This window comes from Triplophysa rosa, linkage group LG4 (genome assembly GCF_024868665.1).
Source record: "Triplophysa rosa linkage group LG4, Trosa_1v2, whole genome shotgun sequence".
NCBI classification, from domain to species: Eukaryota; Metazoa; Chordata; class Actinopteri; order Cypriniformes; family Nemacheilidae; genus Triplophysa; species Triplophysa rosa.
The window spans coordinates 13662499-13678308 of NC_079893.1; the positions used below are offsets into that span (position 1 = coordinate 13662499).

Sequence of the window (15810 nt, forward strand, 5' to 3'; positions counted from 1 at the left end):
CAAGCTAGCTGGCTAGGTGCTAACAACAGCTACGTAACAAACAACAGTTACGTAACAAACAACAGTTAACAACAAGTTCAAGACATACAACTACAGGTTTTATGGTGGTTTTTCTAGACATATTATTGACTTTTCTTATATTCTAAATAGATTACTGAATTTTCTTATATAAAATAGTTTTCTTATATAAAATAATACATTTAAAGGTAGTTATAGAGTTCATGTACTTCTCTGATCTTAACAAGGGCTACAGGACTCATGTATGAGTTTGAACACTTGAACACCTGCGTACACACCAAATATCTTATCAAACTAAGACAGGAACTGCACGTACACCACACACACTTTTGTAGAGAAGTTTAATTAAAAACGCTGGGTTGCTTATTCTTACGCTAAACAATGAGCTCATTTTTAATAAAACCACACACTTTTTGTAGAGGAGTTTAACTTGTCGCATACAGCCAAGGACGCTGGGGTGCTCATTATCACTAAACCATGAGTTCATTTTTTAAAACGTTAAATCATGTATCGTCCGAAAAGCCCCCGGAAAGGTGTCAAGATAAAGAGCACATGATATACGTATGTGTTGATTGAGAGGCGCTCCCTACGATTAAATCCTAATATGGTAGGCTGGAAATATAACTGTAACGTGAAATGTAACTGTAGCGAGTGATAAGGGGATGGACTAATAAAAATAAGTGATGTCATGTAAAACCTGGTTGGTAGAAGATGATGTCAGGTAAAACATGATTGGTTTGAACTGTGATAACAACTTGAGAACAATGTATAAAAGATGGAGTCAGACATGTATTCGTTGGACATCATTGGGCATCTACAGATGAACTCTGTATGTCTCACTTTGCTTGCTCGAGCAAATAAAGATTGAATCCTCTTGAAACCTGGCTCTCTGGTCTCCGTGAATTCTTTCTACATTGGCTGATCGACTTTTCGCCATGACAGTTTCAATGTAAAAACAACCTGTGAGAAAACATCTAAAATCAGAATAAATGTAAACTCTGATGTGGATTTACAACTTCTAGTTAAGGTAACTATGGCAGTGAGACTGGAGAGAGAGTGAAGTTATTTATGTTTACACATCTTTGAAGAACCTTTAAGGTTTTTTATTTTCTGTGTATTTTCATTAATATCATCATTAATCTGAACAGATTTCGGCCAGATTTCATAGAGTGGAACCATATTGAATTTTGTAGACACAGAGAGCACAACAAGGCACAACTGACCTAATAGTCAATTTCAGCGTCTGTGAACTTAAACAGCTCTGAACTTTGCCTGAACCTCTCTTAAAACCAGATGGAGAGCTGCATTCATTTCACAAGTCCCAAGAAGTACCGTGCCAACTCTCCAGACTCCCAAACAAAAGATAAAAAATGTCACAGCCTTTGCAGTGATCATGGGAGGTCATTGCATTTCAAACTGTACAAAAAGTTTGGGGTTACTTTAAGGTTATAGTGTAATGACTGACTGAATTAAGCATCAATGCAGTACATACAATATCCAACTTCTGTCAAGACCACTGTCGTCAAATATTTAAACAATAGCAATATTTAAGGTTGGCGGGAACTGTGAAACTGTGAACAATGAAACTGTTCTGGGCAAACTCTCCGCCTCTCCATGCAGCCTTGCATGGAAAGAGCGGGAGCGCAGCAATACATGTCCCCCCGGCCTGGGGAACCAGAACAGTTCATGATGCGTAACAGAATTAAATTAAAATGATCCGACAGATACAGGCAGACATGGAGGAGATGGGGATGGAGGTGGGTTTTAAGTGCAGCACGGTTAGGCAGCTGATAAGGAGCAAAGAAAGGTAACTTAAATAAGACGCAGACTATGTGTTGTATGACTTTTGGTTAACGTTGATTAGCTGCACCTGATGTCAGCTGGACTCACGTGACCTGCCAGAACTGATGCTACGCTTGATTGGGATACAACAATAAGGATAACACTGCAAACCTTTAAATATTAATATGCTTTAGTTTGAAATGCTTTTACAAAAATGATATTGTATGGTGAGGCTCATGGATCAACTTTGTGGTGTAAAGCTAAATATCAACACAGCTATGCCCTATCAAGACCCAAGCAAATCCCCAGTTCCAAGAATAAAATCCTATTAATAATAATCGTATGTGTACAAATACAGTTTTGTTTTGTCTCATATCAAACATAAACAGCTCTGGAGGTCATGTGACTAGTGATGATTGCATTCATAATGACCTAACTAATGCTCTATACCTTTATGTATGTTGTAGGTCTGCAAAGCAGTTGCTCAGGTTTATGTCTTTTATTAATTTGATTTATATTAGTCCCCTAAAGATTTTTTATTTTAAGAAAGTCAATCCTTTTTTGTTAGCATAATTCGCTTAAAAATGTCATAAACAGGTTTAGATTGTCTTAGATGGAACAGTGAATAAATGCACGTTTAGTAGGTCACACAAGTTCAGTAGTCATGGTTAAGTTTAGTGTATTTATTTTCTCAAGAGTGCTCTTATCTTGCAAGCCGAAAATATGATCACAGTGAAATTGTAAGGGGAGGTTATAGCAAGGGCAGCGTAAGTTCAGCGGCCGTCACTCTGAGTGTGGCCCTGTTGTGACCACAGTTTCACATCTACCCTTATGACCTCAGACCGCCTGGTAATTACAGTTCCAAATATTTGACACAAAAGAAATGACAATAGCAAAGAAAAGAAATAGAAAGTGGAAAAGGATACTTTATATTACAGTTATGTTTGTTACAGGAAGACCATCATGCAACAGACATTTCACAGAACACACCACAAAAAGACAATGCATGAGCTAAGGGCATAAACTTGAATTATAACTGCTAAAAATATTTATGATACAAAACTGGTAACATTTTTCCATAATTGCAAGCATTTTATAATGTATAGATCTGTGGTTGATGTAAAGATGTAAGAGTTCTAATGTAAAAGCTATGAAAGAAGCTTTTTCATGAAAGAAATTAAGGTGTATTACCAATAATTAATTATTTGATAAAACAAGTCATGATTAAAAAATAAGAGTTAAAGCAGTCGAGTGTTTTAGTGTGGGAAACTTTCAGCCAATCAGATTCTTGGGGACCTCCTCACTCCCAAAACACACACATATAAATTCTCCATCGATTTGAAGATCTCGCTTTCTTTCGGAAAAACAACTAAAATGCTAGACTCACTAACATTTATTTTTGAGAAATTCTTGCTTTTCTCAACTTTTAAACTTTTTCAAAGTATATGGCAGCAGGAGGAGAAGAGTCCAGTGAGATGCTCTGTGTTTAGGAGAGGAGATCTGCTGGAGGTTCCGCGCACTCTCTTCACTCATTACGGCATCTATCTGGGCGAGAACAGAGTGGCGCACATGATGCCCGACATCATGCCTGTATTAACCAATAACAAACAGCTCATTAAACCAGTCGTTACCAACAAAAGACTCATTTTAGGATGCATTTACAAAATCGCGAGTGTACGTGTTGATTCGGTTGAAGATTTCGCATACGGAGCTCAGATTCTGGTGAATGATATGGATATGCAAATAAAGTGCCAGGCTCTGGCGAACGAGGACGTGGCAAGGAGAGCCGAGAAACTGATCGGTTCGATCCAGTACAGCTTATTATGGAATAACTGCGAACATTTTGTGACGTACTGCAGGTATGGGACACCTGTGAGCCGGCAGACAGAGAGGGTAAGTTTTCCTTATTGGAGGAAAATGCAACACGTATTTAAACCAAACAATAATATTAGTTTAGTTCATATATAGTCATATTTTATAATAGTAAAAATATCTATAATAAAAAATATACCCAAAAATATAATAAAAAAGTCTTGTTACATTTAAATATATTAATAATATTCACATAAAATGTTTTGTTTTCATATTCTTGAAAAATGGTGCAAGAATAGTACTTTTAAAATTAAGCCCTCAAACTTTATTTTTGTTGTTACAGTTCTGCAGCTGTCTAAAATCCATCATCCGAGACCAGAGAAGTGTGGCCTTAACTGTTCTGTTGGGAATGATGTACACCATCTGCTTTGGACTGGCACCTTCAACTACACTACCCACAATCCTTATTCCTTTCACTCTGTGGATGGCAGGCTGAGAGAACATATCCGGCAGAACACAGCCTGGCCTTGGGACACTTACACAATAATACATGAATACATGTATATCTAATCCACTATAAATTCTGATCAATGTTTGATTATGGTTTGCATTTTGCGACTATAGACGGTTTCATCTTAACAACATAAACAAAGGTAACTGCGCATGCGCACTTTTGTGACCCCCAACCTAACTTCTGGTACACATTTAAAAATAGAGTGTCTAGATTATTTCTGATAACAATCAAAGGAAACCGAGAAGAACCGTTACTTCGCTAATTTGTCTCTTCAATATTTTTAATTTAGACTCCGATCCCAAGCTCAACCGCTAGATGTCAATGTACAATATGGTTTGTTTAAAATGTGACCGAACTACAGGATCCATTCAACAAATTGTTTATTTAATAAAATGAACATACAACAAAATTCAACCAATCGTTTATATCGTTATCGTTATATAAAGAAAAATAATAATAATACTAATTAATATTAACATAAATAAAATAAAATAGTTACATTATCATACACCAGCCAAACCGGAAGTTAACTGGTGGTCAGGCGTGCGCGCGTCCGATGAAACGGTCTATACTTGTAAATTATAATTTAATGTAATATTTATGTAGAGTATTTCTCTATATAGTTTCTTTATTAACTCTAGTGTATTTACAGCCATGCTGTATGTTTTTCATTTTAAATTATATACGGAAAATTATTAGAGCCATTATTGTGAAGCATAAGGTCAATTACAGAATACATGAAATTCATGAAAGTGTTTGTAATATTATGAATTTCACAATATTATGATGTAAAATCTCTGACAGCATTTCTGAGAGTATGTACAGTAAACATTATACAGTACAGTTACTTTAACATTCTTCTGTCTTTAATTAGAATAATTTTGAGGAAAATTAAAATTTGTATGATTTTTAATAGAAATGACTGGTAAATACTATAATCATTTTAGCTTTCAGCTGTAAACAACTGCTTTGTTTTTTTTTATAAATCTAATATATAAAATGTACTTAAAACTAAAACAACATCAAAATATTCTGAATATATGACCTGTGTTTGAACCTGCAATTTGCTGGTTCTGCACATTTTAGACAGATTAAAAAGTCCAGATGTGTTCAAATGAACAAGAACATCACTTCCATTTAAAAAAAATCCAAATATTAAATATCAATATAATAAATATTAAGGAAAGTCTTTATTCTTGAGATAAAGTTTTACAAGTATAAAAGTAAATAAAAAAATCAATTAATAAGAGACAAGAATAGATGTGAACTCCTTCAGTACTGTTTATTAAATGTAGATTTTGAAAATTCTGGAAAAGAAGTGTGTTTATATTGAATATATCAAAATAAAACATGGTTTTAATTTTTTATATTGTTTAATTTCATAGTTTTAATGAGTTTACTGTTATTCTAAAAAATCAATTTTAGAACTAGAATTTAGAGTGAGTCAATTAAAGAATGATTTAATGTAAAAGTCAACTCTTGGATGATGACCAATGATAGAGTGATTTAGGTATATGAGGTCAAAATACACCCTTCATGTGCAGTTTAAGCAGCTTTATATAGTTCTCACATTACAGCCTGGAAGGAGAGGACATGACACAATTGTCAAAAAGCTGACTGGATCTTACCGTGGCACAGCTTGTATTGTTGCTACTGTATGGTGATGCAATTCTCTTTTCAAACTATCAGGTAATAAAAATAAAATAGAGGGTGGAATTTCATTGAAATACATTGTCACCCTCGGACTGAAACCACGTATCTCCCTTTTTGATGATTTTTTTATTAATTATTACTTCTGGTCACCCTTTATGTTTGACAAAATATTGGGTTTTAACCAATATTTAACCAATAACAAGTATTGAAAATTAAAGTTTTTAATTTTTGGAAAACAGTTCATTATCACTTCCTGTAAAGTGTTTTGGAGATAGGAGCTGTGAGTTTGACAGTGTCTCTTATGTGTTTTTCAAATGCAGGTTGGGATCTAAGAGGTTGCAGACTAAAGAGACAAAAAACTGTGTTTGTTTTTCTTGATCTGTGGTCATTTACAGATAGCATATCTGTGCTTAAAAAATCACACTCAGTGAGGTTAAACCAAAGAAGAATGTTAACAAAGTTTAAACTCCCTGGGGCGGTTTCCCGGACAGGGATTGGTTTAAAACCGGACTAGGCCTTGGTTAAATTAGGATATTTAAGTCGTTTTAAAAACATGTTACAAAAAAAAAACATTACTGGTCATCTTGAGACAAAACAATCACACTGATATATTTAAGATATGTCGGTGCAAGTTGTTTTCGATTAAGACACCTCTAACATTTAAGTTAGTCTGAAACTAGGCTTAAGCCCTGTCCGAGAAACCGCCCCCCTTGAGTTTTAAATGTAATACATGTCTACTTGTTTGCCAAACAGGATTTCACAATTTCCTCCTACACTTGTGAACTACTAGGATATGTCAGTGACCTGGGTTTCCTCAGGCAATTCCTCATTGACAGACCTGAAAATGGTTCTGGAATAAAAAATGTGTTTTATAGTAACCCTCTGTAAAAGGCTGCTAAATCAGATAAAATATAAAAAAGATCAATCTTAAACCTTCAGGATTATTTTCACAGCACAAAAATTTACTGAGCTATAAAGACAGATCTTGTATTTGGAACCAAACTGTAACCCATGTTATGGGTAACACTTTGCTGAAGTAATAATCATGTAGTGCCTGAACTAATAGATAGATTGGTAGAATATATTCAACTATTTTCACAAGAGCGTCATCAACAAATGTTAATAACAGATAAAACTGTAGTTAATGTATACTCACAACACCCTTTGATTGTGGAAAAGTCCACATTCTGAGTTGCATGAAGTCTGAGAAAGTGATTTATTTATAAATTAATTTTGATACAACATCACCATCTAGTGGAGATATATAAAACGATAAAGGATATCCTTGCTACATATAATATTGCTATGTTCAGTTTTACTCTAAGGATGACCCTGTTCATAAGGACAGTGGCTTTCCTGTCAGTTATGATTGGAGTCTTTGTCCTTTTGTATCTAGGCACTATGACAGCCCTCACACCCTCCCAACTGTCATCAATCTTTCAAACATCTGCATGGCATCTTGAAGACACTCCGGGTGGAGTTTGTCCTCTGCTGTCGATCTAGAAATAACAACAAAATCATCAGAACATTAACCTTACTAACAACTCTATTACTGAATTAAAAAAACCTTCATATTAAGGACATAACACTTATGTTCAGACACACTGAACTTCAGTGACCTGAGATTTTAACCAGGCAAAAATAAATTCAAACTCAAACAAAAACAAAAACAAGTTTTGAAATTGCATAAATGTGATATGTTATATCCTGGAATTATGTGACACATTGTAACAAACAGACTATTGTATATATTAGCTAATTACTCCAAGACTGTAGGACATATGTCATTGCCCATACATGCCAGAATGAGCAGGACAAAGACAGATAGAGATAATCTGATACGCTGAGAGGGCATTACATCTATCACTAACTTTGAAGAGAATAAAGGGAAAAAATGACACATCTTCATAATTTCATTTTCTATATGCACTGTAGAATGCATTGTTTAGCATTTATTTTTTCATGCATTTTAAAAAGCTGAAAAAATAATCACACTGTGAATAGAAAGAAACAATTTTTCTTCAATTAAACATTTATTGTTTATTTAGCAAATACTATTATTTTTACATTTACTAATTTAGCATTACTATGAAATAATATAAAATAATAAATAATATACTTTATGTTTCAATATATTTTATTGCAAGAAGGACTGAAGACAAAATGTACAAACAACAATGTTTCTCTTACATTCCTTTCAATTCTTCTTATATTTTGCTGCTTTATTCTTACCCTAAACAGCTGAGAACACTACGACTCACAAGATTTACAATCAGAAGCATCACTTCAGGGAGCAGGTTATTTCTGTCTTTGTGTTCTGTGGAGTGTTGTTGTACTACTGCTTTTTGTGTCAATTAGTCTGACTGGACATTTTCCTCAGGAAGGGAATGAAAATCCATATCAATTAATTACACAGTTTGTAAATGACTGAAGAACCCAGTTCTATTCTACAGTATTAGAAACAATTCACACTGAAATTTAAGAGAGCTATCACATTTTTTAACAATTAATTTTGTTTCCTTATATAGGACGTTATATAGAACAACCCGGTCATTATTTTTAAAGGAGTAATGGCACAGTTTATTTCTCTGTAATCCATTATTTTGATTAGTGGCTAAATTACTAGCCCAGATATAGACCGTTTCATCGGATGCGCCTGGACTGCAGTTAACTTCCAGTCTGTGTTTGGCTAGTATATTTTATTTAATTTGTGTTAATATTAATAATAATTATTATTTTATTGTATAATAATTGTATTAAAGCCACAATATGGAATAATTTTGTTATGAAATATCCAAAAATCACTTGCACAGTGATATTTCATGCAGTTGTGTACTTACATTATCCCATATGTTCCCAAGAATGTGCAAATAGAGAGAAATTCCTATTTAAAATAATGGCCCGTCCCTTGTCTCCCTTGTATTTGTCGCATGTCAGTGAATTAATATCCGGTGCTCCGCACTACCCTCAGTTTCCGGTTGTAGGAACTATGGCAACACGCAAATGCGGAAGTGGTTACAGCATCTGGGACGCAGCATCTGTTGTTCTGTTATTATGGATCACGATTACTCTTTGGCGAGTAAAGGCAAACCCAAAAAGTGTAAACGTAGGCCAAATGAGGCAAGCAGGCTTATGGACAAACAAAGAAATAAAACAAGGATTAATATCTAAATGGAGAGAGCTTCGCGACCAACTTGGACTCGACACAGACTCCACTCTCGCATGTGTTTTAATAGACAAGTAACGTTAAGCACTTTTTTTTATTGTACACGAAATACTCATGCACAGATTATTTGAATAGTTATGAATGCAGTTACCCTATGAAATACAGTATATGTCGCACAAAAATATGTAGCCAATAACGTTACTTGTAAATGTTGTGGGTTCGTTACAATTTACTTTTTAAACGACGACTGAATGACTGTTTTAAATAAGTAAAACTGTGTAGCATTACGCTACCAAATCAATTGACAAAGTCCAATATCAGTTGCGGGCTAACGTAGCATTACATTCCACGTTTCTTGCAAGCTAATTCATTACGATGACATAAAATAAAATTAATTCATTACCTCGTCCGTGAACATGATGTGCGATCTCCATACGCCTCTGGATGGCGAAAACGACATGTCCCATAATTCCACTCTCCTACATAACGTAATTTAGCTTCGCCTTTTATTGTTGTTTCGAAAGTGCGCCATCTAGCTGTCCAAATATTCTATATTGTGGCTTTAAATAAACAATTGGGTTAATTTTGTTGTATATTCGTTTTATTAAATAACAATTTGTTGAATGGGTCCTAGTTTGGTCGCATTTAAAGAAACCCTATGGCACATTGACATGCTCGACCTGATTTTGCCAAGTGGTTGCGGTTGATCTTGTATCGCAGTCTAAATTCGAAATATTGGAGAGACAAGTTTAGCCAAGTAACGGTTCTTCTCGGTTTCTTTTGCTTGTTATCAGAAATAATCTACAGGCACTCTATTGTTTGCGAATGTGTACCAGAAGTTAAGGGTTTATAGCCGTCTCGTTTCGTAAGGCTGCGTCGTTGTGTCCCCCAGAGGTACCTTATCATCCTCTAAGGATGCGGTATACTGAGGATTCTCAACTTAGAATTAAACGAGACATCCTTAGTAGGACATACTGGCAGAAAAGGAAACAGGAAGTACCACAGGAAGTACCACGTTGCACTCGCACACCTGTCAAATTAATTAAAATGATTTAAGAGGTAAAAAGTTGGTTACATTCTACCCTAAACAATGCCAAAAGAGTTAAACAAATATATTTTTTTGCCTTAAGGTTTCAAAACGTTTAAAAATCACTAAACACTTACAACCTATTTACTACATATGCCTGCTAAGATTAAAAAAAACGTGACACAAATTGTAAACTGTTAACACCAAACTGTTTAAACACCACATATTTGATTGAATGTGCAGCTGTTGCCGTTTATTCAAATAACAGACGTTGGCCGACGCAAAGAACTGTTGGTTATCTCTAGCAACGAAGGATACAGCTCATGTGTCCTCCGAATTTCTGTCAAAGAAGGTCGCATTTGAAGGGTGTCTCCGGAGAGTCCGACCTGATTTTATGAAACGAGACAGCCTTGATGACGTAGCAGGCTTCAAATGAGGCCTCTGGAGGACGCAGCCTTACTAAATGAGTCGTGGACATTCCACCCGAAACCGAAAGATGCAGCGATTTGTACCTGGAGCTACGTATTTCGGGTTATGCAGAAATGTAGGCAGAGGTACATATTTGCAATGAGCCTGTGTTGCTATTTCAGCTATTGGTAATTTATATTATATCATAAAATGCAGTATTCTACACAAATGAAGAATGAATGCTTCATTACTCGGAGTTTGAAAGTATCTGCAAAGTTTCGGGCCAATGACCTCTAGTGGTCAAAAGCTATAATGAATTTAGGAAACTTATAAATGTACTATATTTTGATCGGACTACTTTAGATCAAGCAGTGGAGGAAATAGCTCATTTACACTTTCATTTTGGTGTATATAGGCTATAACAAAGAGTGTTAGATCATGGAAACGAATCAAATTAATTTACCATAGTGTCTTGTGGTCTTACGTGACTGAGAATTTTAATGCTGGTTTCCAAAAACACAACAGAAACTTTAATCATAATTAAAACTAAACGACTAAAGTTCTGTGGGTTTTCTGTTTATGTTACATCATTAAACAAAACTTTATATTTATCAGTACAAAAGTTAGTCCCAATCACATTAATTATTGTAATTATTGATAAGTTATGTAATATGGAGGCTAATATTTTATCCCAACAAAACTAAATACTAAAGCAGTACTATCATTTTTAGACTATAGTGCATGTGTTGAATACCCTTAACAAAAAGCAATATTTAGTCTCATAGCCTACAATATAACCTGAAAAGATAAGTATTTTGTTTAAACTGAATAGGTCTGCCAACAATGACTGACGTTTTATGCACTAATTAATTTATATGATGTGAATCAGTTGCGTTTGTTTGACAGACTTTTGTCCGTTTTTATTAAATATTACATTAGGCTACCTGACATCCACCTGGGGCGTCGCTAGACGCCCTGTATGAATTTTAAGTTTGAACAATTTATTTTATTTGTCAGTGTAATCATTTACATTAATAATAGCGGCAAAAACAGACCTATATAGGCAACATAGTAACCTAATTCACGCTTGTAAAAGCGACGCAGTCGCGCGCTTTAACCTGTCCGAAAACACAAAGTCCTTTCGCGCAGAAAACCATGTCCGCGCGCGTCTGTGTTTCCTTGCAACGTCTATCACGCAGTGCACACGCACGCAGGCGCGCAAGGGTGACGACACACGCGACTGAGTAAATGTTATGAAAACATGACGAAACTAAAGTAGGTTTCTAAATAATACCGATCATCTTATTTTGACTAGATCATTAATAGCCCTGTGTGTATAGACATCAGCATTTGTTTGTGCAAAGCAGGGAAATGGAAGTAGAAAGGAGAGATGATGAGTTTGAGGGAGGTAAGACTTGATAAACAAACTGCATCCCCAGCCAGACAGGTCTCAGACACTAGAGTAAAGTGTCTCAGGGAAACCTTTGTCAAGTCTGTAAAATTACATTGTTGCTTAGAAAAACATTTGTGTTCTGTACTTTCAGAAATTAAATTAATATTTAATTTACTAGCTCTAGTTTAGGACATTACATAAAAAAGTTGGCAGCAACTATGGCTGAGATAACTATGTGCTATTATAGACAGTTTAATGCAGTACAGTTGGTTAAAAAATGAACAAACTTTGTTTGGATATTGTGTTTTTTTAAGATAAAATATGCTCTTTATATTAGTTGGAGCCATAAAATGACTGGTTTCTTGAAATAGGCCTATTGTAATTGTACATTCTTGAAAAGATGTAATTATTGATTGTTATCATTGTGCAATGTAGAATGAAGGCAGATGTGAAGAAAAATATATTTCTGCTTTCATTATTTCTATACAGTGCATGCATGTCACGGATTGTGTGGAGAGAGAACCCAATTACAGGCAGCGGCAATGAAGGGGTTAACAAAAGACTTTTATTTAACAAATAACAAACAAAATACCCACGAGGGGGTGTCAAAACGAGAACAGAACTGGTAAACAAAACTTGAACAAAACACTTCCCACGAGGGGTACAAAACGTAAAACAAGGACAGCGAAAACTAAACTAAGGTACACGACCAAACGTCTTGAAAACAAGGCAGGGAAAAACACAAAACTCACAGTCCATGGATAAGGCAGGAAAATAGACACATGGGCAATGACATCAGGACACGAACAAGGTACACTGAACGCAGTACAAGGTACATAGCACAATCCAACAGCCTAGGACAAAGAGACATGAGGGCATTTTATAGGAAAGACAAACAAAGGGAGATAACGAGGACATAAATGTTTACATAAATGTTTACCTTCCCCAGTATTGCCGCACTCTATATGAATAGTGGTTTAAGCAAGAGAAGTTCGTATAGTGCATTGTGTTGCATTACACACATCAGGGTTTTAATAAAAAAAGTGATAGAAAAAGTAATAGGGGCCTGTGCCCCAGTAGAGCTTTAGGTCTAGTAACGCCCCTGACATCCACCGTATACTGTGCCATGGCAGTACCCTGTGCCTACACACCTGACTGTATGAGGAAAGCTAAGCACGTGTAACAATTGTGTTATAATTATTGATTTAACTGTCTTTAACAACAATTTTATTTTCAACCCATTGTTTGGTCAATAAGAGATGTTGTAAGATCTCTTTATCATCACCGAAAGCATAACAGGAACGACTATTTTACGATTTTTTAAACGGATCAATCGATGTTTCAAATTATTGGACTGCTGCTCCTGCCGACGCGATCAAACCCAAAAAGGTATTTTGGAAAATGGTGCTAATATGATTTCTTAGCTTGTTCTAGATTTGAGTGTAGCCTACGCAAAATTATTTTTAACGCTTGTCTTTGTAAATTAAAAATAAGTGGCCTGAATTTACCCGTATTTTAATTCGATCAAGTGTACAAAAAGCATTATGCAATGTTTTAATTAATACAATCATTTGTCTTACCGAACGTTTAATGTATCTGAAATGCATTCTTAACTTATGTTGTGTGATCAGGAGACCGATGTCAGAATAGAGCGCACTGCTGAACTGCGCATGTAAAGCTCACGCAAGGGTTTGTCCCCACAGCAGACACTTTGGAGACGCTGTGTCTGTGTAGCCTAAGGACTCGTGCTGATGTGACCACATGGAGACGTTTTTTAGAACATGTGCAAGATAATGTTGGTATGGATTTGGTCTACTTTTCTCTTTTGCGAGATACAAGGTCGAGCTTCAATAGAATTAAACAATCTAAAGGTAAGAGTATGGAATGTTCGATTCGTCTCTATTGAAATAAGGATTTTCCACTGAAATACAGTTTTTAAATAAATGTAGATAATTTAATGCATTTACTGAAGATTAATAATTAAATTGTTATTACTTTATTATGTGCTAACTAATTTCATTGTAATGCAGTGATCACAATGTATTACAATAATAGGATCCTGATTTGAATTTTTCGAATATGTTAAATCGTCACTGTCCTTCAGAAACCTTGGATGTCTAAAAAACGTTTAGTTTTTCAGGAAATGGAAAAACACCACTTTTAAAAATGATTAAATGCTGTGTTGTCAAAGCTGACAAGCACTTTATAATACATTTTATTGGTTAGATATTTGCAAAACCTAGTGACAAACAAAAAGGGTGACTAAAAATGATGATTTATTGCAAACATAAAAATCTCAAAATATGGAGATATTTTCAGATTTTTCAGAAGGACAGTATACTGATATGTCAATTTAGCTCAGCACAAATGACATAATATGAACTTTTGATCAGAAACTTATGGTGAATGGTTGTGTCTTTTTCCTCAGACTAAGTGACCTAAGGTAACAAATAAATATGGATAGAAGAACTGAAATAAACATATCTGAAGACAAAATGCTGAGCTCCCAGTTTGAGTCCACAAACTGTTGTACACCAACCGCTATCCATGTTGAGGACGACTTACTAGATGGTTTGGAAGACAGTACAAAATTAGTGGGTGTTCAAGTGATCTTGATTTTGGCTTACAGCACCATTATTTTCTGTGGGGTGACTGGGAACTCCTTGGTCATATATGTGGTTTACAAATTCAGAAATTTACACACAGTTACTAATTATTTCATTGTCAACTTGGCTGTGGCTGACTTGATGGTTAACACATTGTGTCTACCTTTTACTTTGATGTACACACTATACGGACAGTGGAAATTTGGACAGGTAATGTGTTACCTGCTGCCATACGCACAAGGTTTAGCAGTGCATGTTTCTACCATCACACTCAATGTTATAGCACTGGACAGATACCGTAGCATTGTCCATCACACAGAAACCAAGATGTCCAAAGACATGTGTGGAGTCGTCATTGTGGTCACATGGGTTGCGAGCGCCATCCTTGCCAGCCCACTGGCGATTTTTCGTGAATACGTGACCTTTGACCTAACACCTGAGCAGTCGATTCAGGGTTGCGCCGAAAAGTGGCCTGGAAGCAGTGCGGATGGAACCATCTACAGCATTGCCATGTTTTTACTACAGTATGGCCTGCCATTGTGTATAATTTCATTTGCCTACATTCAGATCTGGAACAAGCTAAGAAATCACATTAGTCCTGGTGGAGGCCGTAGCGACCGCCATCAACGGCGACAGAAAACAACGAAAATGCTGGTAGCTGTAGTGGTGGTATTCACCATCAGTTGGCTTCCCTTTCACGCCTTCCAGCTGGCCGTGGATATTGATAGCAGTGTATTGGAAATGAAAGACTTTAAATTGCTCTATACAGCTTTCCATATTGTGGCCATGTGCTCCACTTTTGCCAATCCTATTCTCTATGGCTGGATGAACAGGAACTATAGACGATCCTTTGTGGCTGTGTTTAAGTGTGGCAGGTTAAACAACAGAATGAGAAGAGTTTGTTGCAGTGAGGCAGTGAGACAAAAATGTGCAGCACGCAATGAGCAAAATACAATCAGCGTTACATTTACACAGGGAAATGCACTGTAATGGCCATTTGCTTTGTAAAACTTCACCATATAAAAGAATACATAAATTGGACAAGTGTTAACAAAGTGAGATGAAAATGTCTATATGCATTGCCTGGTTTGTGACATCACATTTTCATTTTTTTTTTCAGATTGGTAAGAGAAAAATAGATTTATTTTTTTAGTTTTATTGTAGTTGATTAATATTTTAGCTTTTAATTTCTCTTTAGCTTTTATTTTTATTTTTAAATTAGATTTTTAACAAATTTGTATGTGATTATGTCATGTAATTATTTAATTATTTTTAATATTGCTATTTAGGTTAAATTAATATTTGTTTTAGTTAAAAATCATGTAATGAAATTATTGTATTGTTTTGAATTGCATTGTAAAAGTTGTATTTTTAAGACTGAAAAAAAGTTCCTGTTAAAATAAATGTCCTTTTGCAGAAACTGTATTTATA

At 35.3% G+C, this 15810-nt stretch overlaps 2 protein-coding genes across 2 annotated transcripts; both read left to right on the forward strand.

Moving 5' to 3' along the window:
* The first annotated feature begins 3174 nt into the window (after positions 1 to 3174).
* On the forward strand, positions 3175 to 4418 carry lrata (lecithin retinol acyltransferase a). Its single transcript, XM_057332465.1, has 2 exons — positions 3175 to 3693; positions 3956 to 4418. Exons 1-2 carry the CDS (start codon positions 3175 to 3177, stop codon positions 4106 to 4108), a joined length of 672 nt encoding a protein of 223 aa, XP_057188448.1. The 3' UTR covers positions 4109 to 4418.
* A 9811-nt stretch (positions 4419 to 14229) lies between these two features.
* On the forward strand, positions 14230 to 15369 carry npy2r (neuropeptide Y receptor Y2). The gene has a single exon (XM_057330917.1). The coding sequence runs from the start codon at positions 14230 to 14232 to the stop codon at positions 15367 to 15369; it is 1140 nt and encodes a 379-aa protein (XP_057186900.1).
* The last annotated feature ends 441 nt before the right edge of the window (positions 15370 to 15810 follow it).

Bases quoted from the DNA above. Each gene is read 5' to 3' on its own strand.
- npy2r (XM_057330917.1), top strand. From the start codon at position 14,230: ATGGATAGAAGAACTGAAATAAACATATCTGAAGACAAAATGCTGAGC.
- lrata (XM_057332465.1), top strand. From the start codon at position 3,175: ATGCTAGACTCACTAACATTTATTTTTGAGAAATTCTTGCTTTTCTCA. The intron at 3,694-3,955 runs GTAAGTTTTCCT...TTGTTGTTACAG, and splicing joins TGAGCCGGCAGACAGAGAGG to TTCTGCAGCTGTCTAAAATC.